The sequence below is a fragment of the Schistocerca nitens genome, chromosome 11, assembly GCF_023898315.1.
Source record: "Schistocerca nitens isolate TAMUIC-IGC-003100 chromosome 11, iqSchNite1.1, whole genome shotgun sequence".
Taxonomy (NCBI): Eukaryota; Metazoa; Arthropoda; class Insecta; order Orthoptera; family Acrididae; genus Schistocerca; species Schistocerca nitens.
The window spans coordinates 59,766,961-59,793,251 of NC_064624.1; the positions used below are offsets into that span (position 1 = coordinate 59,766,961).

The window sequence follows — 26,291 nt, forward strand, 5'->3', positions numbered from 1 at the left end:
TTTTTCAGCTCTTCGTAATTATCAGAACAAGGTTTGTATGAAAGAATTTTTTTGGAAAATCCACAGGAAAAGTCCACAATTTTGGATGACATTGTTGCATGAAAATCTCATTGAAAGACGTGACAGTTCGTTTGACAGTTCTGCTGTCACATTTTCATAACAATAACAAATACATCACTGAATATTGATATTTTATGAAAAAGAATACAATTTAAAGTGGCATTTCAGTGTGTTATTGGTGGCAATCGTATCTTTGGTGTGATGCGAAGATGAATTGATGTCAGTGCGTGGTAATCTGGTGTGTTGCAAATCTTTAATTGGTTTCAGTTCATGGTTTATTTCTTTGGAAAGAAATGCCACCAATGTTGTATTATTGGTCAGCCTACGCACAACGCAGGCCAAATACATAATCGCCGAGTCAATAAGATTGACAAAGAGCACAGACAGCATCAGGTGGCAAATCAAGTAAGAATTTGTCAAGCACAATCCATAATGATGGATACAGTTGAGTTCAGCTTGCTCAGTTGGAGCTTACGCACAATATAATTCGCAATGTTGACAAAACAGATGGCCAAATGTGACAATTTGAGCAGAACATTTGGCGTTCAGATACAATCCAAGAACCAGTTATGCCATGGATGTATTGCTCCAATTTGGAATAATGAACAATATTTTTCAACATTACAATGCTCTGAGGTTTTGACATGAACTTCCAGGATTACATTATTCAAGCAGAATGGTCAGCTCGCATCTCGTGGTCGTGCGGTAGTGTTCTCGCTTCCCACGCCCGGGTTCCCGGGTTCGATTCCCGGCGGGATCAGGGATTTTCTCTGCCTCGTGATGGCTGGGTGTTGTGTGCTGTCCTTAGGTTAGTTAGGTTTAAGTAGTTCTAAGTGACTTATGACCACAGCAGTTGAGTCCCATAGCGCTCAGAGCCATTTGAAACAGAATGGTCAAATTACCACAACTGACACTGCCACCAGAATCATTGCTTTCTGGCCACAAACCTCAAATGAAGCTTTTCTTGCAGAATATACGAAAGTACAATAGATTGTTCCAGATGACATCATTTGGGATGAATATTATTGAAGAACAAGGTTTTCACCGAACTTTAAAGATAAACTCTTTTTCGATTGCATTACACATCACATTCACTAATGCATCAGGTTCACTAACGCATCAAATTCCCATACACAATTACAAACTGCAAAGCATTGCTGTGTCAACTAGTGTTGAATATACAGCACAGTATGTGGCTATGGTACAGTAAAGAAACGAATATCTAGCTTTAATTTGAAAACTACAGAACCGGTACATCTTCGAGTAAAACTACTGACTAAACTTTACAAAGGGCTGTCCACACTTCAAGCTTGTTTGCGGCACGGAGCAGATGTTGGTAACAAGTGTCTGTGTCAAGTAGGAAGCAGCCTGTGGCGAATGTGTCAGACAACAAAAAGTTGATGAACTATAGCAGAGTCAGTGAAAGAAGATCTCTCTCAGCTGGCAGTGTGGCTGCTACCTTTCAAGTACGAAGCACAAACAGTTACAGATGAAAACAACAGTCATCTACAGAGCTGCGACAAGATGATGCGTTGCCATAGAGATGTATACAACGTCATATAATGTGATTGTGTGAGGTAAATGCACAAAGCAGCTGCATGGTTGTAACGTACAAATTTGTGGACTGACTTTCCTCCACATTCTGTTTTACCGCATGTTAACATTTTTGTTATTGATATATTTGCACATCTGCGCCTATTATGTCGAAAAATGTATCTTGATTCTAGAGACAATTATATGAATCAATTGTGTTGGGTGGACTGTGCTTTCTTCATTCTCTGCTTTTGCCCCTTAAGAGTTTATTTTTAAATTTACTGATATAAAGAGAACTTTTGCACTGTCTGCACTGAAATATTACAAATTTCAACTCAAAGGCAGAATCTATATTGCGGTGTCAGACTGATTTGCAGCAAAGTCCAAGGTCTAAGTTGGGATGGAAGATGCCAATATGGCTGAGGATTGAGGAAGCCAAAGCAAAATATTTGTTGAGATAACAGATTTACCTATAGTGTTGGCAGAAATCTATGTTAGCTCGGAAGCTGACAGTTTCATTTTCCATTATTTTCTGTCTAATTGCATCCCGAGTTCTGCAATATATATATATCAATAACAGAAAATTCTGTGTGATTGTGTTCCAGTACCTAGTGCGTTAAGATTTTTCTTATGACATATTTCTCGGGCAATCATTACATCACTGGCTTCACAAATCAGCTGTTCTGTCATCGTAAGTTCCCAGGAGTTGCTGTGACATGCTTTATCAACATACACTTTGAGGTTCAAACATGCATGGCCCCCAATAAAATTTTTTCCCAGACTATTGTGGCTTGTCAGAATAAATGAATTATTGGAAAAAGTGCAAGCCAGTTCAACCTTTAATAATAGTTCTCTTATAGATGCAGAAAGCAATAAACTTCTCACACTGACATCAATTTGCTGTAGACACATGAAACACGTTCTGTGCTTATGTGATGAGCAGACAACTTCAACAAATGGAGGCCAAACAATATCTTTTTTGGAATCCACACTGATTCAGCAAGACCATACACACACACTGTTACTAAACATCAGGAGAGGCTTCTATAAATGGCTACATCACAGGCTAATACCCAATGTAAGTGCTTCTGAATACTACAACAGATATGGGATTGGATCCAAAACTTCTCAGCAAACACAAACCATACTCTGCAAACCATTATGAAGTGTGATAGAACCATTAGAGTTCACAATAAACTCAAAACGTCTGGCTGGGACAATTCTTCGACTCCCTGAGTATCTTGCAGATGATATAATTGTATACAGTGAGTGCAAGTTGAAATAAAATTATCATGAAATTCAAGATAACCTTTTGGTGCAAAAGTGGCAGCTGAGCCCAAAAATAAATAAATAAATAAATACCATGTTATGTACATAACCGGAAGAAAACATCAAGGATTGCCTAACTACCGTATCTGTAACCAATCTGTCTTATCAGTCTGAACTGTCACATAAGTACAAGCACTTGAGCACTGGAACAAGCAGGAAGCTTTCTGTGGCACACACAAGATGCCAAATTGGGATACGTCACCCACAAGGGGAGTTTGTTACTGTAGAGAACCATTGCCACTGACTACAATGGACGAAGTCTGAAGGCACTGGTTGTAGATATTATCCAGTACATTTCTTATCACCACCAACCAAGTTCCTGTAACAATTTCAAAATCTCACCAAGTAAGGTCATAGCCCTATGTCGAAGCACTCTTTTAACATTTTCAGATACAGTACGAGGTGAGGTATTTGAAAGTAGGCTTTGGTGGTTAGTGTAACCTGCGAATACAGACGATTCTCGATGTAAGCATCCGCCAAAACTGTCAGAAAAGCAAATCAATTACCTTCGTATGCTTTCTTAGTCTTGTTGAAAAGAATTTCTGCTTCCTTCTTCCTCTCCGGATCCACATGCTTGTCGGGATGGTACATGCGACTGAGGTGACGGTAGGCATTGTTGATCTGCTCGTTCGTAGCCTGCAAAAAAATTAGGCAAGAGTGACTACAAATTAGAATCTTTTCGTCACTGTCCGAAAATACCTCGCCGGCTGTCGAAAACCACTGTGCAAGCCACTAAAAGCCAAAACTTCAGTAGAAGGAGTCATAAATCGTTAACACAGAAACAAATAAACAAAGAAGGCGACTTACATCTCTTGGTATATTTAAAAACGAGTAATAATCTTCTTCGATCAAAACATCACTTTCATCATCCATAATTGAATCGCAAGATTATGGTAACAACTGCCTCTCGCTCTTGGCATCACGTGACCAGGGTACATGAGAGAGACAGAGTACACTGCAGTTCGTAAGGAAATGTGAGCGGTTATTTATTTTTTTCAGGCAGGTAAAAACATAACTTCAAATAAAGATGTACCTCATCTTTCCAAAAGCATCCTGTGGCAAAGCAAATCCTCAAATTTAAAGACTAGGGCTAAAAAATCACACACTACGAATTTACGCACTGGAGCTGCATATATAGAAGCGAACTCCGCATCCTTTAATGAAAAGAAACAGCATAAAGTGAATTAGTGTTGCAGAAACGGGGGAAAATCCTCTTGTCAACAAAACCTATCAATGGAAAAATGAAAAAAGAATGACGTTGTAATAATTTATGCCTGTGAACGGTGTGTATCAATGTGTCGCCACAAAAATAAACCTCTTGATCATAAGCTCCTATGTTTGGTTGCCTACAAAAAAATTTCTAAAGGCCTATTTATATCTGTCCAATGCGTGCATTTAAAATAGGTTGTGATCCGTTTCGCGCATAGTGACAGTTAGCGTCATTTCAGAGCGATTATTGGTAATCGATCCTCAATTTTATCGATAGTGTGACATGTATGCGTAAAATCAGCCACGTCTCTCAAGATCTGTGGCGGTGTTTCCGTAAATGATTTTGTTGCGTGATTGTTGGAAGTCTGTTTTTATGTGACTTTTCTTTGAATCTATTTCATAGTTAAATATGGTTAGTAGAAATTGTTGAATACGGAGTTTTAAGTTTTAGTTGGAGAGTATGTATTGTGTCAAGATGTTCATGTAATAGTTATTTACATCCTGTTTCTCTTGTCGCTCTTGACTCTAGAAACTTTTACTGCCTAAAATAAGTTTCAGCGATGAAGATAATGTAAGTCATATAGTACTTTTACGTGAAGCTTATGTTGAAAGCGGTATGGCAAAATTTAAGTTATGGTCGTAGTAAAGTCTTAAAAGTTATGTAGGAAATCTACAAACTTTGTTGACTTTTATAGTGAATGAGGATTTCGTGCATACTGTTCCATTTAGAAATCTTCTAAGACACGTCACTCGCTGAAACAGTGTGATGAAAGAGTGGATGGATTTGCGAAGCTGTTCCTAGACGTTAATTTACGTTTCCCTGTAGTAGAGCGTTTCACGTTATTGGAAGTGCTGCCTAGATTAGCTAATTTAACGTTTTAGACATGGTTATTAACAACTGCATAGTTGCCGAAGTTTAATTTTAGTATTTTTCGCAGCTGTAGCGGTATTAGTACTGTAGAACGTTTTAACTTAAAAATATGTTGTGACAACCAAGCCCAACAAACGATAAGTTTTAAATCTTATTTCAAGAGTATATTAGCATGTTTATGCTATGACTAGTGCTGTGGCGCTACAGGGCTCAGAGTTCTGTGGTTGTGAACTGAAATAACCAGCGTTTCTGTGGCAGTAAACATTTTTTATTTATCAAATCATCTTCATTATTCAACTCCACAGCCCAAATAAACTACATGTACAGATCCTGTGAACTATATATTTCGTAAATAATACACACAAAATCAAAGATTTACTACTTAGGTCAAATACATTTTAAACACCAATGTACGTTTTAGTAGTCTTCGTCATCAATCGGATTAAGATTTTTTTTTGTTTTGTTTTCTTTAAATATTGTGGAATTTACATATGACATGCACAATTGTTTATTTGGCAGACAGCTCTGTAACATATATAGTTGTGTCATATTGCACCGTTTAGGAAACATTAGCATTATTTAGAGCACTGAACAGTGTCACCCACAGAAACAGTATGTTCGCTAAGTACATCTTATATATCCATGTAGAAATGAATAAAGTTTCATGCTGTTATGCGCTGGAATGTACACAATTAACATTCTGACGTCTCGGAATGAATTTTCGCTCTGCAACAGAGGAACTAGCGGAAGTAAAACTGTGAGGACATTTTGTTGGTCATGACGGTGTAGCTCACTCGGTGGAGCACTTGTCCACAATAGGCAAAAGTATCAGGTTCGAGGCCCGGTCTGGCATAGAGTTTTAATCTGCCACGAAGTTTCATTCTAATTTGTAATTGAGTTTTAGAAGGTGGGTCCTATCTTTTTTTGTCATTTTGTATGATGTTAAAAATAAAAAAAAATGAAAGATTTGTGTGGTGTTAGGTGTTAACATCTGTTAGTTCTTAAACATTTGTGTTTTCAAGATGTGTGGTCATCTTTTACCAATTTGCAATGTTTCTCTGTGTCAATAGCCGCTCAGACTCGACATCAAGCGCCGGCTGACGGCACGCTCAGACCGTGTAAAGTGTGTTGACTTGCATCCCACAGAACCATGGATGCTGGCTTCGCTGTACAACGGCAATGTCCACATCTGGAATCACGAGTCGCAGCAACTCGTGAAATCATTTGAGGTTTGTCTAATTGTGATATTATATTTTTTGCTTTGCAGTGTCCATAACTCTTTAATCACTGTTCTGTGAATTCCTTTTTGTGCAGACTATCAAACTTATATTTAGTGTAAAATGTTCCATCCTGTGGCATTGCATAATTTGGTGCATTCCAAACTTGTGACAGCAGTGAAAGATGTTGTGATTTGCATTTTGCACCTTTCCTAGTTGTTAGCCATATGACTATCTCAGATCTGTGAATGTGAATGGGTCTGTCACTCCTCATCGGAGTGTATATCTTTCCAAAATGTCCCAACATGTTTGCGCTGTGTGCCGGGATGGAATTCGAACCCAGACCACCGTGTTTCAGGTGTGGTGAGCAGTGCTGTCCTGCTAAGCTCGTGGTGCCCACTAGTCTCTATCAGATTTTTCTTATAATATACTGCTCTCCATTTAAAACAGAGGTCGTTTAAATGTGGAAGACTGGCAGCTCTAGAAAGTATGGCTGTGTGTGTATGTAGTAGGGTATTGTTTGTAGCTCCACATGCTCTTCAGTGTGTTCATTTCATATTTTTTATATTATTCACATTCTATATCATTTTTGATACTTATCTTTGTTAAAAAAAAAGTGTTTGACCGCTGATTGATGATTTCTAAAATTGGGCACTTTTTTTATGGTATCAGTGTGGTTTCTTTAACAAACAGACTGTGAAACTCAGACATACACAGAACTAACACTCGTAGAATGGCAGACTGTCATAATAAAAGATCCAGAGGCTGTCGTTCTGTAAGTGTTCATAATCTTTAAACAATTTCTCATAATATTACTGTACATCAATAAAAATCAATTCCAAATAATTGGATTACTTTTTATTGGTTTTATGGACAGGGTGGTTACAATTAAACTTTGCAAAACTTTATACGAATGATTATCAGATTATGTGCTGCAAGATTTGCATTGTTAATAATGTTAGTGTCATGACTTGCTGTTAGGTGCTGGTACTAGTACCGTGATGTAGGGTTTAAAACACAAGCGTCGGTGTGCATTGCAGTTGCAATCAGTCAGCACTAACTGAAAACATTCAAAATCCCTCTGTGTTACGGAAAAATGCACGAGGTCTAGATATTTCTAGAACTCAGTCTGTAGATGAACCTCTAGTTCCTATTGAGGATCTAAATAAGTATTTCACCATGCCTGCATCTCTACTGGACAGACACGCAATTCTCCTGAAGTATCAGTAGTTGGTACAAACGAAAAAAACTGCACGAATTTGTTTAGCAGCTGGAGGACACTACAATATTGCAATACAAATGATCAGTTTCCTCGTCCATCCATGTTGTTGTTGTTGTTGTGGTCTTCAGTCCTGAGACTGGTTTGATGCAGCTCTCCATGCTACCCTATCCCGTGCAAGCTTCTTCATCTCCCAGTACCTACTGCAGACTACATCCTTTTGAATCTGCTTAGTGTATTCATCTCTTGGTCTCCCTCTACGATTTTTACCCTCCACGCTGCCCTCCAACAATAAATTTGTGATCCCTTGATGCCTCAGAACATGTCCTACCAACCGGTCCCTTCTTCTTGTGAAGTTGTGCCACAAACTCCTCTTCTCCCCAATTCTATTCAATACCTCCTCATTAGTTATGTGATCTACCCATCCAATCTTCTGCATTCTTCTGTAGCACCACATTACGAAAGCTTCTATTTTCTTCTTGTCTAAACTATTTATCGTCCACGTTTCACTTCCGTACATGGCTACACTCCATACAAATACTTTCAGAAACGAATTCCTGACACCTAAATCTCTACTTGATGTTAACAAATTTCTCTTCTTCAGAAACGCTTTCCTTGCCATTGCCAGTCTACGTTTTATATCCTCTCTACTTCGACCATCATCAGTTATTTTGCTCCCCAAATAGCAAAACTCCTTTACTACTTTAAGTGTCTCATTTCCTAATCTAATTCCCTCAGCATCACCCGACTTAATTCGATTTCATTCTATTATCCTCGTTTTGCTTTTGTTGATGTTCATCTTATGCCCTCTTTTCAATACACTGTCCATTCAGTTCAACCGCTCTTCCAAGTCCTTTGCTGTCTCTGACAGAATTACAATGTCATCGGCGAACCTCAAGGTTTTTATTTCTTCTCCATGGATTTTAATACCTACTCCGAATTTTTCTTTTGTTTCCTTCATTGCTTGCTCAATATACAGATTGAATAACATCGGGGAGAGGCTACAACCCTGTCTTACTCCTTTCCCAACCACTGCTTCCCTTTCATGTCCCTCGACTCTTATAACTGCCATCTGGTTTCTGTACAAATTGTAAATAGCCTTTCACTCCCTGTATTTTACCCCTGCCACCTTTAGAATTTGAAAGAGAGTATTCCAGTCAACATTGTCAAAAGGTTTCTCTAAGTCTACAAATGCTAGAAACGTAGGTTTGCTTTTCCTTAATCTAGCTTCCAAGATAAGTCGTAAGGTCAGTATTGCCTCACGTGTTCCAGTATTTCTACGGAATCCAAACCGATCTTCCCCGAGGTCGTCTTCTACTAGTTTTTCCATTCGTCTGTAAAGAATTCGTGTTAAGTGTTTTGCAGCTGTGGCTTATTAAACTGATTGTTCGGTAATTCTCACATCTGTCAACACCTGCTTTCTTTGGGATTGGAATTATTATATTCTTCTTGAAGTCTGAGGTTATTTCGCCTGTTTCATACATCTTGCTCACCAGATGGTAGAGTTTTGTCAGGACTGGCTCTCCCAAAGCCGTCAGTAGTTCCAAGGGAATGTTGTCTACTCCCGGAGCCTTGTTTCGACTCAGGTCTTTCAGTGCTCTGTCAAACTCTTCACACAGTATCGTATCTCCCATTTCATCTTAATCTACATCCTCTTCCATTTCCATAATATTGTCCTCAAGTACATCGCCCTTGTATAGACCCTCTATGTACTCCTTCCACTTTTCTGCTTTCCATTCTTTGCTTAGAACTGGGTTTCCATCTGAGCTCTTGATGTTCATACAAGTGGTTCTATTATCTCCAAAGGTCTCTTTAATTTTCCTGTAGGCCGTATCTATCTTACCCCTAGTGAGATAAGCCTCTACATCCTTACATTTGTCCTCTAGCCGTCCCTGCTAAGCCATTTTGCACTTCCTGTCGATCACATTTTTGAGACGTTTGTATTCCTTTTTGCCAGCTTCATTTACTGCATTTTTATATTTTCTCCTTTCATCAATTAAATTCAATATTTCTTCTGTTACCCAAGGATTTCTACTAGCACTCGTCTTTTTACCTACTTGATCCTCTGTTGCCTTCACTACTTCATCCCTCAAAGCTACCCATTCTTCTTCTACTGTATTTCTTTCCCCCATTCGTGTCAATTGTTCCCTTATGCTCTCCCTGAAACTCTGTACAACCTCTGGTTCTTTCAGTTTATCCAGGTCCCATCTCCTTAAATTCCCACCTTTTTGCAGTTTCTTCAGTTTTAATCTACAGGTCATAACCAATAGATTGTGGTCAGAGTCCACATCTGCCCCAGGAAATGTATTACAATTTAAAACCTGATTCCTAAATATCTGTCTTACCATTATATAATCTATCTGATACCTTTTAGTATCTCCAGGGTTCTTCCATGTATACAACCTTCTATCATGATTCTTGAACCAAGTGTTAGCTATGATTAAGTTGTGCTCTGTGCAAAATTCTACCAGGCGGCTTCTTCTTTCATTTCTTAGCCCCAATCCATATTCACCTACTGCGTTTCCTTCTATCCCTTTTCCTACACTCGTATTCCAGTCACCCACGACTATTAAATTTTCGTCTCCCTTCACTATCTGAATAATTTCTTTTATGTCATCATACATTTCTTCAATTTCTTCGTCATCTGCAGAGCTAGTTGGCATATAAACTTGTACTACTGTAGTAGGTGTGGGCTTCGTATCTATCTTGGCCACAATAATGCATTCACTAAGCTGTTTGTAGTAGCTTACCCGCACTCCTATTTTCCTATTCATTATTAAACCTACTCCTGCATTACCCCTATTTGACTTTGTGTTTATAACCCTGTAGTCACCTGACCAGAAGTCTTGTTCCTCCTGCCACCGAACTTCACTAATTCCCACTATATCTAACTTTAACCTATCCATTTCCCTTTTCAAATTTTCTAACCTACCTGCCCGATTAAGGGACCTGACATTCCACGCTCCGATCCGTAGAACGCCAGTTTTCTTTCTCCTGAGAACGACATCCTCTGGAGTAGTCCCCGCCCGGAGATCTGAATGGGGGACTATTTTACCTCCGGAATATTTTACCCAAGAGGACGCCATCATCATTTAATCATACAGTAAAGCTGCATGCCCTCGGGAAAAATTACGGCCGTAGTTTCCCCTTGCTTTCAGCCGTTCGCAGTACCAGCACAGCGAGGCCGTTTTGGTTATTGTTACAAGGCCAGCTCAGTCAATCATCCAGACTGTTGCCCTTGCAACTACTGAAAAGGCTGCTGCCCCTCTTCAGGAACCACACGTTTGTCTGGCCTCTCAACAGATACCCCTCCGTTGTGGTTGTACTTACGGTACGGCTATCTGTATCGCTGAGGCACGCAAGCCTCCCCACCAACGGCAAGGTCCGTGGTTCATTGCCCATAATAATCAGTATTTTTAACGATTCCATGACCTCCAGCATCTTCTCAATAGCCTGAGAAAATGTACTCATACAACCTCTGCCCAGAAAGAAATCTGTCAAAGAACTTTCTGACTACAGGTTCATTTGGATTCTACAAACATTATCTAAGGCTTTAGAATACATAGTTAATGATCAGCTTATGTATTACTTAACATCAGATAACGTTCTGGGTGAATACCAATCTGGTTTCTGGAAAAATTGCAGCATGACGACTGCTCTTATAAAAGTGACTGATGAATTGAAACAAGATATGGACAAATGAGAAGCAAATATTACGTGGTTTTTTGGATCTCAATGAAGCATTTAAAGCTGTTTACTTCGATATTCTACTTGCTAAAATAAAGTCAAAACTTTTCTTCGAGGGCTGTACAATGGTTCCACTCATATCTTACATACTGCCAACACTATGTAGTGGTCAGAAGAAAGAGGTTGCAGTGGAAAAATACAGCATCAGGGAACCGACAAGGATCAGTATTGGGCCCATTATTTTCCTCATTGTACGTTAATAATGTGTCGACTGTTATCTCCCATTGCAAATATCATTTATACACTGACAGCTATTATTTGTACCTAAGTGTAGGACCAATAAATCTGCATGGAGCCATCTGGGACATAAATGCTAACTTACTTGCTTTATGGACTTAACCCACGTAAAACACAGGCCGTCGTAGTTGCTCACAAAAGACGTATTAATCCCTATTTCAGAGAATCTCTTCTTCACTTAATCCTAAACAGCACAGAAATATTCTTTTCTTCTTGTGCAGAGAATTTGGTTGTAATTCTGGACCATCACTTAGACTACACTGAACAGACAAAAGCAGTCTATAAGAAGGTATCAGTATGACTTTTTTCACTACAGAGGTGTATGAAAGTGTTTTCTCTCTGACTTAAGGAACTCATAGTCACTGATACTCCCCATCACTGATCACGGTGATCCTACTCTCCAAGGACTCTCTTAAGAGAGCTCACGTCCACTGGAACTGACGACAAATGCATGTGTGTGATACATTTGTCGTGTACACTGTTTTGATCACATCACTCCTGTTTGTGAATAGTTATCATGGCTACATGTCTATAATTGTAGAGATTATCATACCCTGTGTTTGCTGTATCGTCTGCTCAACCATTGCCCTTCTTCCTGTTTATGACCTGTACACTACTACCTGAACAATGTAGCAGAAATACTATTTCTCACCAAAGTAAAATCCACTCTGTACCACTGCACAACACTGCCATGTTCTCTAAATCATCTTCTGTACAAGGAACCTGACTCTTGAATAATCTTCCTCAAAATGTTAGAGAAATTAAAATCCTTTCAGACTTAAAAAGACAGCCAATGCTTCACCTATCATAATAGCTATCTCCCTTGTCTACAGAGTTCTCTAATGTAAAGAATAACATTTAGTTGTTCAGCAGTAAAGCACGCAATTTAAAATTTCGAACCCCTCAAAATACATGGTACGTCAAACAGAAACATCCGATTTAAAAAGATCATAACTATTACATTATTTGAGATATGTGCGTGAAAAATGTACTATTCGAAAGAACAAACTATTGAGTTTCCGCTAGGTAGCAGCAGGGTGCGCCCATTTCACTTCTGGTAGAAATGGCATCGGGACAACAGAAAGCGTTTTGTGTTCTACGTTTTGGGCAGTGCGGGTCAGTAATAACTGTTCTGCGTGTCTTTCATACTGGGTATGGTGTGGATCCTCCTACAGCCCAGAGCATTAGACAATGGCACGAACAAGTCCTAGAAACAGGTTGTTTGTGTAAAGGCAAATCTCCTGGCCGTCCCCGAGTGTCTGACACTGAGGTCGAACGCATCCGCCGTAATTTCAGAAAGAGTCCGCAGAAATCCGTTCGCCGAGGAGCTTGACGTGCCCCCAACGTCCGTCTGGTGTGTATTGCGTCGGCGTTTACGCGCGAAACCGTACAAAATGCAGCTTCTGCTTGCTCTTCGTGAAGGTGACAGCAACGTGTGGACTTCTGTAATTTCGTTCTTAGCAAGATGGAGGCTGACAGTTTTCTTCCACGTTTAGTGTTTAGTGACAAGGCAACATATCATTTAAATAGAAAGGGTGAACCGTCGTAATGTGAGGATATGGGATACGGAACAATCACATGAAGTTGCACAGGTGGCCACTGTGGCCGAGCGGTTCTAGGTGCTTCAGTCCAGAACTGCGCTGCTGCTACGATCACAGGTTTGAATCCTGCCTCGGGGATGGATGTGTGTGATGTCCTTAGGTTAGTTAGGTTTTAGTTGTTCTAAGCCTAGGGGACTGATGACCTCAGATGTTAACTCCCATAGTGCTTAGAGCCATTTTTTTGAATTTGTACAACTTGAGAGGGACTCTCCAAAATTTAATGTGTTTTGTGCATTTTCACAGGAAACGGTGTATGGTACATTTTTCTTTGCCGAGAACACTGTTACGGGAAGCACATTGTTGATATACTTGAGAACATTCTTTTCCCACAGTTGGAGACTGATTAGAACGACTTCATTTACCGACAGGATGCGGCACCGTCACACTGGCATCTGGAAGTGCGGGAATTTTTTAAATCGAAGGATTACTGAATGAGGAATCGGTCGCACTGGACTAAATGATTCAGCCTTACATTACTGGCCTCCAAGGGCACCGGACCTGACTGTGCGTGGTTATTTCTGGTGGGTGTTTATACAATACTTTTTATGTGCCCGAGTTACCAGCAACAAGGAATAAATGGAGGTGTCGCGTAGCAACAGCTGTGGAAGCATGTAACTCAAGACATGCTCGCTGCAGTGTAGTAACAATTTGAATACCGCATTGACCTGCGTGCTGCAAACTATATATATCGAACGTGCGACTCTAAATCGATCACGCGACTGTGGTGGCGAACGTTACGAGCATGTTTACAGTGGTCACCACAGCAATGACAAAAGAAGAATGTTACTAAAATATTTGTGATTACAAAGGAAACGACTTACCTCACTCGTGTCGACGTTGTCGTCACGAGAAAGTCCATTTCATGTGTATGCCACGGGAAGCATTCCTTTTTTGCCTGTAACCTGGCTAGACTCTGCCAATATCGTGCAAAAATATGGGTAGAGTATCACATGCGTCAACTTTTCCTTTCAACCGCAAGTTATGGAAATACAGAAACTGAAACAAGTAGAGTTGGTCTCTTTCTTCTGGGCACCTTTCTCTTTTAATGGAAGATTTCACTGATTTCCACAGCCGCTCAATGTGTAGCGTGTAGGTTCCTAACAGCCATTGTCACTTTCATTTCAGTCTTCTCCTTTTTCATTATCCCTTCCAGTTCTTCTAATACCAAACAAGGCTTCAACATTGCTAAATTAATCATTATGATTCTTAATGTCTGTATTTGGCCCAGTGACTAGTGCGTTGTCACCCATAAAAATTTCATGAGTGTTTGGGAACGTGAAGTTCGTGGACGATTTAAAGTGATCTCCAAGTAGCTGTATGTAACTATTTCTAATCGGTGATTAGTTCAGTTGAACGGGAGGACACAGTCCATTCCGTGTAAACACAGCCTACACCATTGTGGGGCCACCACCAGTATGCACAGTGCCTTGTTGACAGCTTGGATCCATGGCTTCATGGAGTCTGCACCACACTTCAATATTACCATATGCTCTTACCAATTAAAATCGGGACTCGAACCAGTGGTATTGGCTTAAAGCCAAAATTGCATTTGTAGAGGATTTACAATTAATGGGCTGTACGCAGTCAATAAGTAATAAAAATCGCCTCGTACGTCTTGAAAGGAAGATATAAGATGAACATCAACAAAAGCAAAACGAGGATAATGGAATGTAGTCAAATTAAGTCGGGTGATGCTGAGGGTATTAGTGTAGGAAATGAGACACTTAAAGTAGTATAGGAGTTTTGCTATTTGGGGAGCAAACTAACTGATGATGGTCGAAGTAGAGAGGATATAAAATGTAGACTGGCAATGGCAAGGAAAGCGGTTCTGAAGAAGAGAAATTTGTTAACATCGAGTATAGATTTAAGTGTCAGGAAGTCGTTTCTGAAAGTATTTGTATGGAGTGGAGCCAAGTATGGAAGTGAAATATGGACGATAAATAGTTTAGACAAGAATAGAATAGAAGGTTCAAAATGTGGTGCTACAGAAGAATGCTGAAGATTAGATGGGTAGATCACATAACTAATGAGGAGGTATTGAACAGAATTGGGGAGAAGAGGAGTTTGTGGCACAACTTGACTAGGAGAAGGTATTGGTTGGTAGGACATGTTCTGAGGCATCAAGGGATCACCAGTTTAGTATTGGAGGGCAGCGTGGAGGGTAATAATCATAGAGGGAGACCGAGAGATGAATACACTCAGCAGGTTCAGAAGGATGTAGGTTGCAGTAGGTACTGGGAGATGATGAAGCTTGTACAGGATAGAGTAGGATGGAGAGCTGCATCAAACCAGTCTCAGGACTGAAGACCACAACAACAACACGTATTATTAAAAATATATTGTCTTTACACCGGTAGCCTTCATTTAATATCTTCAGGTTGCCATTTTGTGCTAAAGTCTAGTTGTGGGTGATGTTAAATACAATCAGGCAAGTTATGTCACGACTTAAGCACAACCTGACATCCTGAAGTAGTTCAGTTAACAAAACTGGTTGTAACAGGATGTGTAATAATACAGATCAGGTGGTTGTTTGTTTAATTATTAACATTGTCAGCTGTAGTGCTCAACATAATCAAGACTATGTGCAGTTGATGCTGAAAATATTTGGGTTCAAAACATTCAACAAAACTTCAAAGCCAAATAAAATAATATTATGTAGCTCTTGTTTTTCTTTGAATGTCTTTTAATGGACTCACTGTTCCACTTTTTTCCGGGTAGAAACTTTTGAGGGGACTTCTCGTGAAGTTTGTAAAGGTATATAATGCACATTCAAATGAAAATCCACTGTTGTTACGTTTCGGTACTTTCATCACTGTGGTTGATGAACAGCATAAAGCCACATTACAGGTGAAAGTGGTTGTTGGATTATGACCTTGGTTGACTGTAGACTGATCTGGTGTGTTTGCCCAACTTTTGACACAGAGTTAAGCAAAGAAGAACAGAGAGGTGTGGTTCATTTCCCAGTGGCCGAGGGTGCGAACTTCGTCGTCATGTGTGGTGAACACTGCATGTCCCTGACGTGTGTGCAGGAGTGGTAGAAGAGATTCTGAGAGGAGGAGGGATGTGACTGTTAGATGATCCGTGCCCAGGACAAACCCCTCGAGCCACTGTCCCCGATGAGTCACGAAAGATGAATTTCGTGTTCAAGTCGGCATTAGCCATAGCTCTGTGTGTGCCATCGTCAAAATACCATTTGCATTACCGCCATTTGCGCACAGTAGGTGCCGTACGAGTTGACAGAGGGATAAAAGATGGAGAGGACGGTGTCTAGTTTGAGTCATCTGCTGGGGTCCCACAAGGAAGGGTGTGCTTATCTGTCCAGCAGCATTTTGAGCCAGAGAGCAAACGTCAAAGCCGACAGTGGAAATGTCCCACATCTCCTCAGAAAAAGAAATCCAAAGGTTTTCACAAAAGTTCCGGTAAGCATTTGTATGTCCGTCCTTTTAGCAGGAGGTCTCTGGGATGACGGCCGTTTACTATCGTGACAAAAAATAAAAACACCTGCAGCCGTCCATATGATTTTAATTTATTTTGTCGCTACCAGTTTCAACGCTTCATTGCGTCATCTTCAGGCTGTTTTGATGTGGTACACGTTGATATGATCCCCGTGCATAACCTGTCAGTTGCCAGCATTACTGGATACGCAGATAATGTGTCAGTGCTCCAATCGTCAACTGCCAAGCCCGAAGGTGATGCAATGAAGCGTTGAAACTGGTAGCGACAAAATAAAATAAAATCATAGAGACAGCTGTAGATGTTTTTATTTTTTGTCACGATAGTTCCGGTAAGGTCTTGCGACCTACTTTTTTAACTCCGGAGGCCCTTAGCTTGTCGAATTCCTCGAGTACGGAACTGCAATCGATGCCCAGTGTTGCGAAGATACCTGTAGAAACTACGATGCACCATAAAGTCAAAATGCCCGGGAGTGCTGTAGGACAGAACCGTCCTGTTGCACGATAACACCTACCCCCACACAGCTGATCGGATGAAGGCTACACCTCACTGATTTGGTTGGCAAACACTGCACCGTCCTCTGTACAGCTCGGATCCTTCACTGTGTGGTTTTCACATCTTCGTGGCTGACGGCGTTCTACAAAACTGTAATTGATCATCTCATCTCCTAGTGGGGTAAATGTCTTCACGTGTGTGGTGGTTACATTTGAATGGAACCAATCCGTGCTCACTTTGTGATGGGTGTTCAGTTTTCATTTGACTGTCCCTCATCATCTTAGAAGTGTGTTTCACCTGCCCACCAACATTAGAGCACTATTTGGCTATGTTTAAATGATCTAGGACTGAGGAAGCCCTGTATTTACAAATCCCTTGCCATTGTGTAAAAATGTGTGTTCGGCATTCAGTTCGTAACATCACTATTCACAGTTACTACAACCCGAGACATGTGTCCCGGTGGAGCACTGTTTAACCAAGGAACACAGAATGGTACACAGTGTGTTCCAGTTCTGTGAGGACTAAGCGGGTGAAACTCCAAGCTGCGAATGCTATCTTGTGGCGAGTTTCGGCATTAAGATCCTTCGAGTTCCAACAACACCCGAGTAGGCCGACAAAATACTAGTATCGCTGTAATAGGCATGCTGGCCCCAAATGTAACTCGTCAGAAAATGGTGGTGGAGCATCGATGTGACATCAAAGTTTTATACCTGTGGGTGAGAATTCGCTGAATTTGATCCGAATTCCGAGAGGCAGAGACAGGGTCACACCTCCACAACAATCTCAGTCCACATAGAGAAGATTGTGCGTGAGTTTCTGGCCAGTAAACAGATCACAGTCCCTGATCGTTTGCGGGATTTTGCGCCAACTGACTTCTGGTTGTTCACCGAATTGAAGTTGGCAGTGAAAGGATACCATTCCCATGCTATTAAGGATATCCAACAAAATTGTACTGTAAACTATATACAATTACAGGAACTACACTGACTCTTTCAAAGGGGGAGACTGTTTTAAATAAATACAGTGATTTTGTGAATATAATCAACGACTTTTAAGTTTTTATTAGCCAACGTGCTAACTGAAGTGGGACACACTGTTTATATGATGATACATGAAAGGTGTTTCGGGTTGGAGAGCTGAAGCCTGTGAGAACTTTGCATTGTAATTTCCATAGAGTATGGTAAGGAGTCTAGTCCCTGCATGTTGCTATTGATACTCTCAGAAGAGAATCAGTCGAAATCAGACTGGCAGATAATATTATAGTGGCAATGGTTATCCTTTAAGTAAAATCTGAAATCCTGGTTTATCTGACATTAATAAAAATGGTTGTCGACTCGGCAGAATATATTGACATTGGTACTCCGTAGCAATTTATCATTTCTGCCAGCTTTCATTTTTGGAAAGCAGTGCGGTAGGGGGCATCGGCGACAATTTCTGGTGTGCACTCTTCACAGTGTAAAAAAGGGACGGCTTTTACGGTAGGAATCAGTACTTCCCCTCAGCGTGGGAAACTGTGAAGATGATCGCCCTCCCGAAACCTAACAAAAACTTGTACCTTCCAGACAGTTACAGACTTATTTCCCTACTAACTGCCCACTGTAAAATCCCCGAACTGATCATTCTAGCACAGCTCTGGCAATTCCTTGCTGAAAACAACATCCTTATGACTGAGCAGTATTGATTCTGTGCTGAGCACTCCACTGCCCGACGATCTCTGTACTTGGTAGAACACATCTGTCTGGCTAAAGCAAAGAGAGAAGAAAGAGCAGCAGTTTTCCTGCTTATAGAGAAGGCATTTGACCAAATCTGGCATGATGGTCTAATACACAAACTAGATCAAACAGGGTGCTCAGAACATGTAATAAAGATATTTTATTCCTTTCTTGCAGAGTGCTATTTCTTCATAAGAAATAGAATACGAACCAGCCAAACATGACTGACTGTGGCCGGAGTCCCACAGGGTTCAATTTTGGGTTCTGTTTTATAATCAATTTACGCGGGCGATATACTGAGGCAAGTTGGCTGAGCAATCGCACTCTACGCTTACGGTACAGCAACCTAGAGGAGCTGTCGCAACCTACTGTTCGTAAGCAGGAAACTACAAGAGCGTGTAGATAAAATTGGCCAGTCTTGTGATAGCTGGAAGATTAAAATTAATCTTACGAAGTGTCAGGCGATATATTTTACGAACGGGATAGAGCTCCCGGATCGGCAGCTAGCCATTGGCGGTCGGGACTTAATGAGCTTGGATTGTTGATATTCCAACCTCTAGTGTCCATTGTTTAACACGAGAAATACATTTGGAGATGATCTATATTGATCTCCACACATTGTTCTATATCGTTAGAGGAAAAATGGTGCTTAGCCATCCTGTATGGCATGAGTACTGCTCGGTTTTCAGTTTACAGGCTGACTATATCTCCCCAGCATTTTCTGTCCACTTCTCTTTATCAGCAGACAATATAACTTCACAGAGTTCATGTTCATATAATGGAGTTATTTTCGGTTCATTATGCGAGTACGTAATTGCAGTTGTTATGTGACATTTTATGTAAAATACATTTCTGTAAGGAATGGCTGAGAAATGTTTAATTTATAATTGTGATGTTGTCAGCAACTTATGTGATGTTGGTGGGAAAGGGGTTGGATTAGTAAATGTAGCATTGTGCAGCTGTCTGATATTGACAGCACGTAATAAAGTGGTACGATTGTGTCGTAGTTGTATCGAAGTGAATTAATGAATGACTAGGAACTGCACTTCCCTCACCATTAATTGTGTTACTGGTCAGCTGCATAAATCTTTTCCATTAAGGAATTCCTGGCGCTTATAGAGCGAGTTTGCAGAGAGTGGAGCCATTGCTACATATCCACAATGCATCTTGCAAAGCGGGTGTTAATATATCTGATGGAACAGGACAGACATGTTCAAATGTAGAGCAGTAATGTGGTTTAATGTGTTGCTTGGCTGGTGATGAAATATTTGAAGTTTGATGACAGCTAGGTGACCTACTCCTGTTGCAGATGTAACCAGTTTAAGGCCAGGTTCTCATTCAAATGAGCAAAAATAGGCAAAGTTTGGAAATGTTTTGAGACAATGAGAAGACATACAAAGGATTTTTTTGGGGATTATGGCGCCTGAAATTATGGTTTGATCGAGGGCCTCTGAGTTTGAAGTATGCAGACTGCATGCAGTGCAGCCCGTCACAAGTCATCTGAAATCAAAAATGGATAATGTCACTCGATACTACATTAAATTTATGGAAGCTTATGTCTAATCATAATGAAATAATCTTAAATTTAATGATATAATTCTAACATGAACTTTGAGTTTGATTTCCTTTTCCTTATTTTCAGTTTTTATGGCTTTAAAAAAAAATAGTTAAGATTGACAGATTTTATATATTACAGGTATAAGGTATAGGTTGTGGGAAATTTTGGGAAACGAAGAAATTTCTGACTGCTAAGACCTAAACTTAATCTTTGCAGACTCTGTTGTATTATGTTTGATTTTAGTGCTCCAATGTGGGTGTAAACTGTGTAAATAAATAAATACGTATAAGCTCCAAAGAAAAGTATTTGCTTTTCATGGGTCAAAAGTACAAGTTAATTGGTTGAACCGCTTTTATGTTATGCTGACGCAGTTCTGAAAAATTGATTGTCGAGAAAAACCTATTTAAAGTTTAGGGAAAACTTTTATATGTCTTACTAGTCCAGTCTGCATAAAAACTACATGTCATTATATAATTTTTGTCTCTCTGAACACAAATCTGAAACTAGATTTTCAAAGTTCAAAATGGCTCATCCAATATGGCAGTCCAGATATTACGCTTTGACCAAAAAAAGTGTTTTTGTTACTTATGTTTTGTCTGCAATTCCAGGACGGTATATCGACCTTTCTTTGAACTTCAGTTGTTCCTGGAGAGCAATTCCCTTGTTCTTCTCGGCAAGAAAAGCCGATCTGGCTGAGCTGGATGTGCAATTTTCAGCAGCCTGCACATGTTGTACATAAGCTTTTTCGGCAAATATTTGCGTGCGTACTGCAATATAAATCGTGTTGTGAACATGCTTCAAGGCACAACTAGTTTTCTACGCAAGTCGGCGTATCTGGCTAAGAGCGTCCCACAATGGCTGTGACACTGCTTTGAACAAGGGCTGTAGAAACTTATGTAATGCATGGATTAATAAACTTTTTCATCTCAACATTCTTGATACGTATATGTTTCCAAAAATGCTATAAAATTGAGATTTTGCCCATTTGAATGAAAACCTGTCCTTTACCACCTGGCTCTCTTCAGATGTTGGGAGTGATGAGTCTGGGGTGATGCATTTAATTCCTTTAAGCTGCAAAAAGTATTCCAGCCATTGACGGTGTAGACAACAAAATCAAAATTGTTGAATAGACAGTGTTTTACATTTGTGGCAGGCTTTTCAGTGTGGTATATAGTTGTCGGCTCCAGTTATTGACCTTTTTTGCATAGTAGTTCGTTTAAAAACTTCAAATAAATACTCACTTCATGAACTGAAAAATTCTACTATGTACACAGTAGCTCAGTGAAATTATTTTGTGTACCCACATGAGAGAGCTGAACAGGAAATGCTTGGGAGATATAGCCTGTCTTTAAAGTGAAAACCGAGCAGTGCTTGTTATGGGGAAAGTTGCCTTTCCTGAAAGAAAATTACAGCTTCCATGCAGGATGACTAAGGATCCGTTTCCCCTCTAGCAGTGTTGAATAGTGCACAGAATTCATCTAGTCCATCCATGTACGAGGGGCGTTTGAAAAGTCCGTGGAAAGTCCGAGAGATGGTGCATATCGAGGTCGTGTTTAGTTAGTAGCATCTTCGGAAATAACGCACACCAAGTTTCAGCCATATTGGTCTAGTTCTTTGTGTTTGGCATTTTTGTGAATCGAGGAAGTCGAGTGATTGTCAAAAAATTGGCAAAGAAGAATTTCGTGTGTTGATTAAACATTACTTTATGAAAGGCAAAGTGCCCCAGGAGACTAAAGAGAAGCTTGATAAACATTACGGTGACTCTGCACCTTCGATTAGAACAGTCTATAAGTGGTTTCAAAATTTTTGGAGTGGCCATATGAGCACAAGTGATGCTGAACATTCTGGATGTCCTGTGGAGGTTACGATTCCAGAAATCATTGATAAAATCCGTGATAGGGTGATGGATGACAGAAGAGTCAAGGTGCGTGAGATTGCTGATGCTGTGGGCATCTCGAATGAACGGTTACATAATATTTTGCCTAAACATTTGGACATGAGAAAGCTATCTGCAAGATGGGTTCCGCGATTACATGCTTGACCAAAAATGGAATCGTGTGAAGTGTTGCAAGGATGGTTTACAGCTGTTCAGGAAAAATCTGTAGGACTTTAAGCATCATTTCATCACTGTGGATGAAACACGGATACATTACTATACTCCTGAGACCAAAGAATAATCTAAACAATGGGTTACCAAGGGAGAATCTGCACCAAAAAAGGCGAAGACCAGTCCTTCGGCCGGAAAGGTTATGGCGACTGTCGTTTGGGATTCGCAAGGGATAATGCTCATTGAATATTGGAAAAGGGTAAAACTATTACAGGTGAATATTATTCATTGTTATTGGACCGTTTGAAAACCGAGCTGCAAGGAAAACACCGGCGATTGGAACGCAAAAAGTCCTTTTCCATCACGACAGTGCACCAGCACACACCTCAGCAGTTGTGGTCGCAAAATAATTGTAAGTATGATTCCAACTCGTTTCACATCCCCCCCTATTCTCCAGACATGGCTCCCTCGGATTACTATTTGTTCCCCAATTTGGAGAAATGGCTGGCAGGACAATGATTTTATTCAAACGAGGAGGTGATTGCAACAGCTAATAGCTGTTTTGGAGACTTGGACAATTCCTGTTAATCAGAAGGGGTCAACAAATTAGAACAGCGTTGGACGAAGTGTGCAAGTCTAAAAGGAGACCATGTTGAAAAATAATAAAGGTTCATCCCAAACACCTAAGTAGTTCTTATTTTTGCACAGACTTTTCAAATGCCCCTTGTATGTTTGTTAGACTAGTTTTATTGGCAAATCATATCCGCATTCAGTATAATGTTAATGCAGTTTGTGAGGAAATCAACATCGCCAGGTCATGTCTGTGCACGTTTGATTTGTAAGGTGTGATGTGGTGGCTCGATATAACTTTGTGTGACACCCTTCGCTTGCTTCATGTGACGTAGTGGGGAACCACCTGCTTGCTGATCTGTTTACATACCAGTGGTGGAGAGAAGTGCACGGGTACAACACAGCAACTTACCTTCCCTTGCACTTTTACCGCACACGTCCCCTGCTACACCTCGGTATGTCTCTGGAAGGCAGTTTATCCCGTAATATCGTCCTACTGCTCTTAGACGTGCTACACACAATTTATATTTGTTTCTCATCAACTTGATGTAAAAATAAACATTAATTTTACACTGTTAAAACAGTATTTTTAATAATGTGCTATTCTTCCGTCGCCAGCAGTGCAGAAATTACTGTAGGGTATGTAATGTAGTTAAATTTGTACTTGAAAACATTTTCACTTAGAAGCCATGGTTCTCAAATTATTCAAGAGAAACATAAAAAAAAGACCTTTAATTGCCGACCACCAACCCCGCCCCCTCCACACACACACACACACACACACACACACACACACACAAACACAAACAGAGTAACACATACCTCACCAGTCAGGATTTTTAGTATGTTGTTCAGGACATACTTTCCTAACTCGGTGCACAGATTTGCAGCTACACATTTTTCCCCTTGTTCACGTTTTTTAGTCTTCGTCGACTGGGCAAAAACATCGGCCCAATAGGCCTACTTGGCCTAGGCACGCTACCTCTCCGACATCCAGGATTTCCTAAAAGTCTGCTTTCCGAGCAAGTGGATTGGCCAAGGTGTGTTAATTGCATGGTCCCCACATTTACTAGACCTGACACCTCTCGACTTTTTCTTTTGGGGATTCGTAAAGAATCCTGTCTCGTTCCATCCGTACTAGCACTTCTGTAGCAGAGCTCATAGCTAGAATGTGTCACATAACCGACGGAAATCACATTGAATCTATTTAGTTAAAGACATTAACGCATTTTGCTATAAAGTTATACCATCAGGCAGTATGAGTTTTCACATCCTAAAGTCTTTTTTGATACACCCAGTTTTGTTTGTTACACGATCTGACTGCAGACACGGCAAGAATATTGTCAGTTAGTAGCCACAGATCTAAGCGATTGTACGAATGAACGGCTTCAGTTGGGTATGACGTAGCTGAACTTGGGGACTGTCTTCCTCATCAGATTAAGATTGTTAGCAAAACTGGAGGTGGTGTCATATGCTCGTAGTGTGATGTCTCTTGGGTTGATTAATATTTTCCCCCTTGCTCATATTTTATGAAGTTTAGCTGTTTCTTATGGAAAAGTGATTTCAACCGTGTGACACCAAATGGTGTCGAGTGACTGAACAATGTGGATTTCCAAACTATGCTGGAGACTCGCTGCTCTTTTTAGTTATGTGTGACCACCAACTTGATAATTCTCTCTCCTCTGTCTGTGTACCTGCCGCATGCTACGCACTAAATAAATAATGTAATTGTGCCGTGTCGACTGCCGCCTACAGGTTTGCGACCTGCCCGTGCGCGCCGCAAAGTTCGTGCCCCGCAAGAACTGGGTGGTGACGGGTTCGGACGACATGCAGGTGCGCGTGTTCAACTACAACACGTTGGAGCGAGCGCACGCATTTGAGGCGCATACCGATTACCTGCGCTGCATCGCCGTGCACCCCACACAGCCATACGTCCTGACCAGCAGTGGTGAGTGACGCCCAGTGTGCGCAGGAGAAAATAATTTTGAACTCAATCTTGCAGACTCTCACATTACGCCGGTTTATCGAGCACTAGTGACCTTTGTACTTTTCTCATTGGTTATTCTCTAAGTTTAGATTTTGTCTCGGGCAGGAGTTGTAAATATTATTATGCTCACTTTTTATTGACTGTGGATGTATCAATTTGTGGATTTCTTCTCCAAATTTTGCAGTATCTGCTGGAAGGCAAGAATTTAGTACAGTAACCACATTTGCAAATGACACTTCTCATAAAGATGTGTGCAATGTATTTTTCACACATACTACAACAACCTTCTTGGGCAAACAGTAGATTGTATGAGAACATTAACAATAATATTGCAACTCTGGATGTGAGTGTCAACTTAACAGTTCGGAATAGTGCCGTATTTACCCAATTATAAGATGAGGTTTTTTCCCCAAGTTCATCATTTGAAAAATACAGGGTCGTCTTATATTCACAGATTAAACTATTACTACTGAGGAAAACATTTTCATGTTGTTTAATAGAGGATATAAGGGTCATCTTTTATTTACAGATGAACCTTCAGATATTTATTTTGAAGAATTCAGAAGGGCAGGGCCAGACAAGAGACACTCTCATTCCGACAGGCTCAGGAATTCCCGTACGCCGAAGTGCTCGAAATAGTACCGATAATGCTCGAACAATTGTGCAACGTTTGACTCGTGTGGCGCTACTGCGAGGGATATGCGAGAAACTATGAACTAGTCACTACAACAGTCAATTTCTCTCCTTAAAATTTGGCAGTTTTGTGAAACACAGGAAGAAAAAAGCACCAATTTCTGTCATCTTAGACTCTTGCTGTATTTGAACAGGTTTGGAATAAAAGTTCTCTTAAGTGTGTGGATACTGTGAACAAACATTAATGCTGCTTTTTAAGTTAAGGTAACATTCAAAAGTGGAAGTATTGTCCTCCAAAAAACATTACTTGATTCTGAAACAGATCAGTATTTTATTTGCATGTGAGAGAATTTAATGATTTACTAAGTGGGTTGTAATGAGAAATTTGGTCACTGCTCACATATTAGAGTGCTGGGTAAAAACATTACCAGCCTTTAATCAGGTTTAGAGCATGATGATGGTGGTGGTAAGGTGAAACAAGAAGGAAAATAAATCCTGAATAAAATGTCTTACAAATGAAATAAATCATGTTAAACTGACTTTAATTGTTGTGTTCAAAGATACAGTATCCACAGCAATAGATAGATTCCTTCCGCATAAGTTAATAAGAGACGGGACTGATCCACCATGGTACGCAAAGCACGTCAGAACACTGTTGCAGAAGCAACGAAAAAAGCATGCCAAATTCAGAACAACGCAAAATCCCGATGACTGGCTAAGTTTCACGGAAGCTCGAAATTTAGTGCGGACGTCAATGCGAGATGCTATTAATAGTTTCCACGGTGAAACACTGTCTCAAAATATGGTAGAAAA

At 40.3% G+C, this 26,291-nt stretch overlaps 2 protein-coding genes across 4 annotated transcripts in view; one reads left to right on the top strand and one right to left on the bottom strand.

Annotated features, from left to right (window-relative positions):
• Positions 1 to 3,884, bottom strand: part of LOC126213361 (dnaJ homolog subfamily C member 11) — a 139,556-nt gene extending 135,672 nt beyond the window's left edge. The window contains exons 1-2 of the mRNA XM_049941065.1: positions 3,730 to 3,884; positions 3,429 to 3,558 (exon numbers count right to left, since the gene is read on the bottom strand). Of these exons, the coding sequence (XP_049797022.1) occupies positions 3,429 to 3,558; positions 3,730 to 3,795 (196 nt within the window). The 5' untranslated portion in view covers positions 3,796 to 3,884. The remainder of the gene's footprint in view (positions 1 to 3,428; positions 3,559 to 3,729) is intronic.
• Positions 3,885 to 4,391: 507 nt separating this feature from the next.
• Positions 4,392 to 26,291, top strand: part of LOC126213591 (coatomer subunit beta') — a 159,182-nt gene continuing 137,282 nt past the window's right edge. For all 3 annotated transcript variants that reach the window (XM_049941449.1, XM_049941447.1, XM_049941448.1), the window contains exons 1-3: positions 4,392 to 4,543; positions 6,073 to 6,231; positions 24,614 to 24,806. In XM_049941449.1, the coding sequence (XP_049797406.1) occupies positions 4,541 to 4,543; positions 6,073 to 6,231; positions 24,614 to 24,806 (355 nt within the window). In that variant the 5' untranslated portion in view covers positions 4,392 to 4,540. The remainder of the gene's footprint in view (positions 4,544 to 6,072; positions 6,232 to 24,613; positions 24,807 to 26,291) is intronic.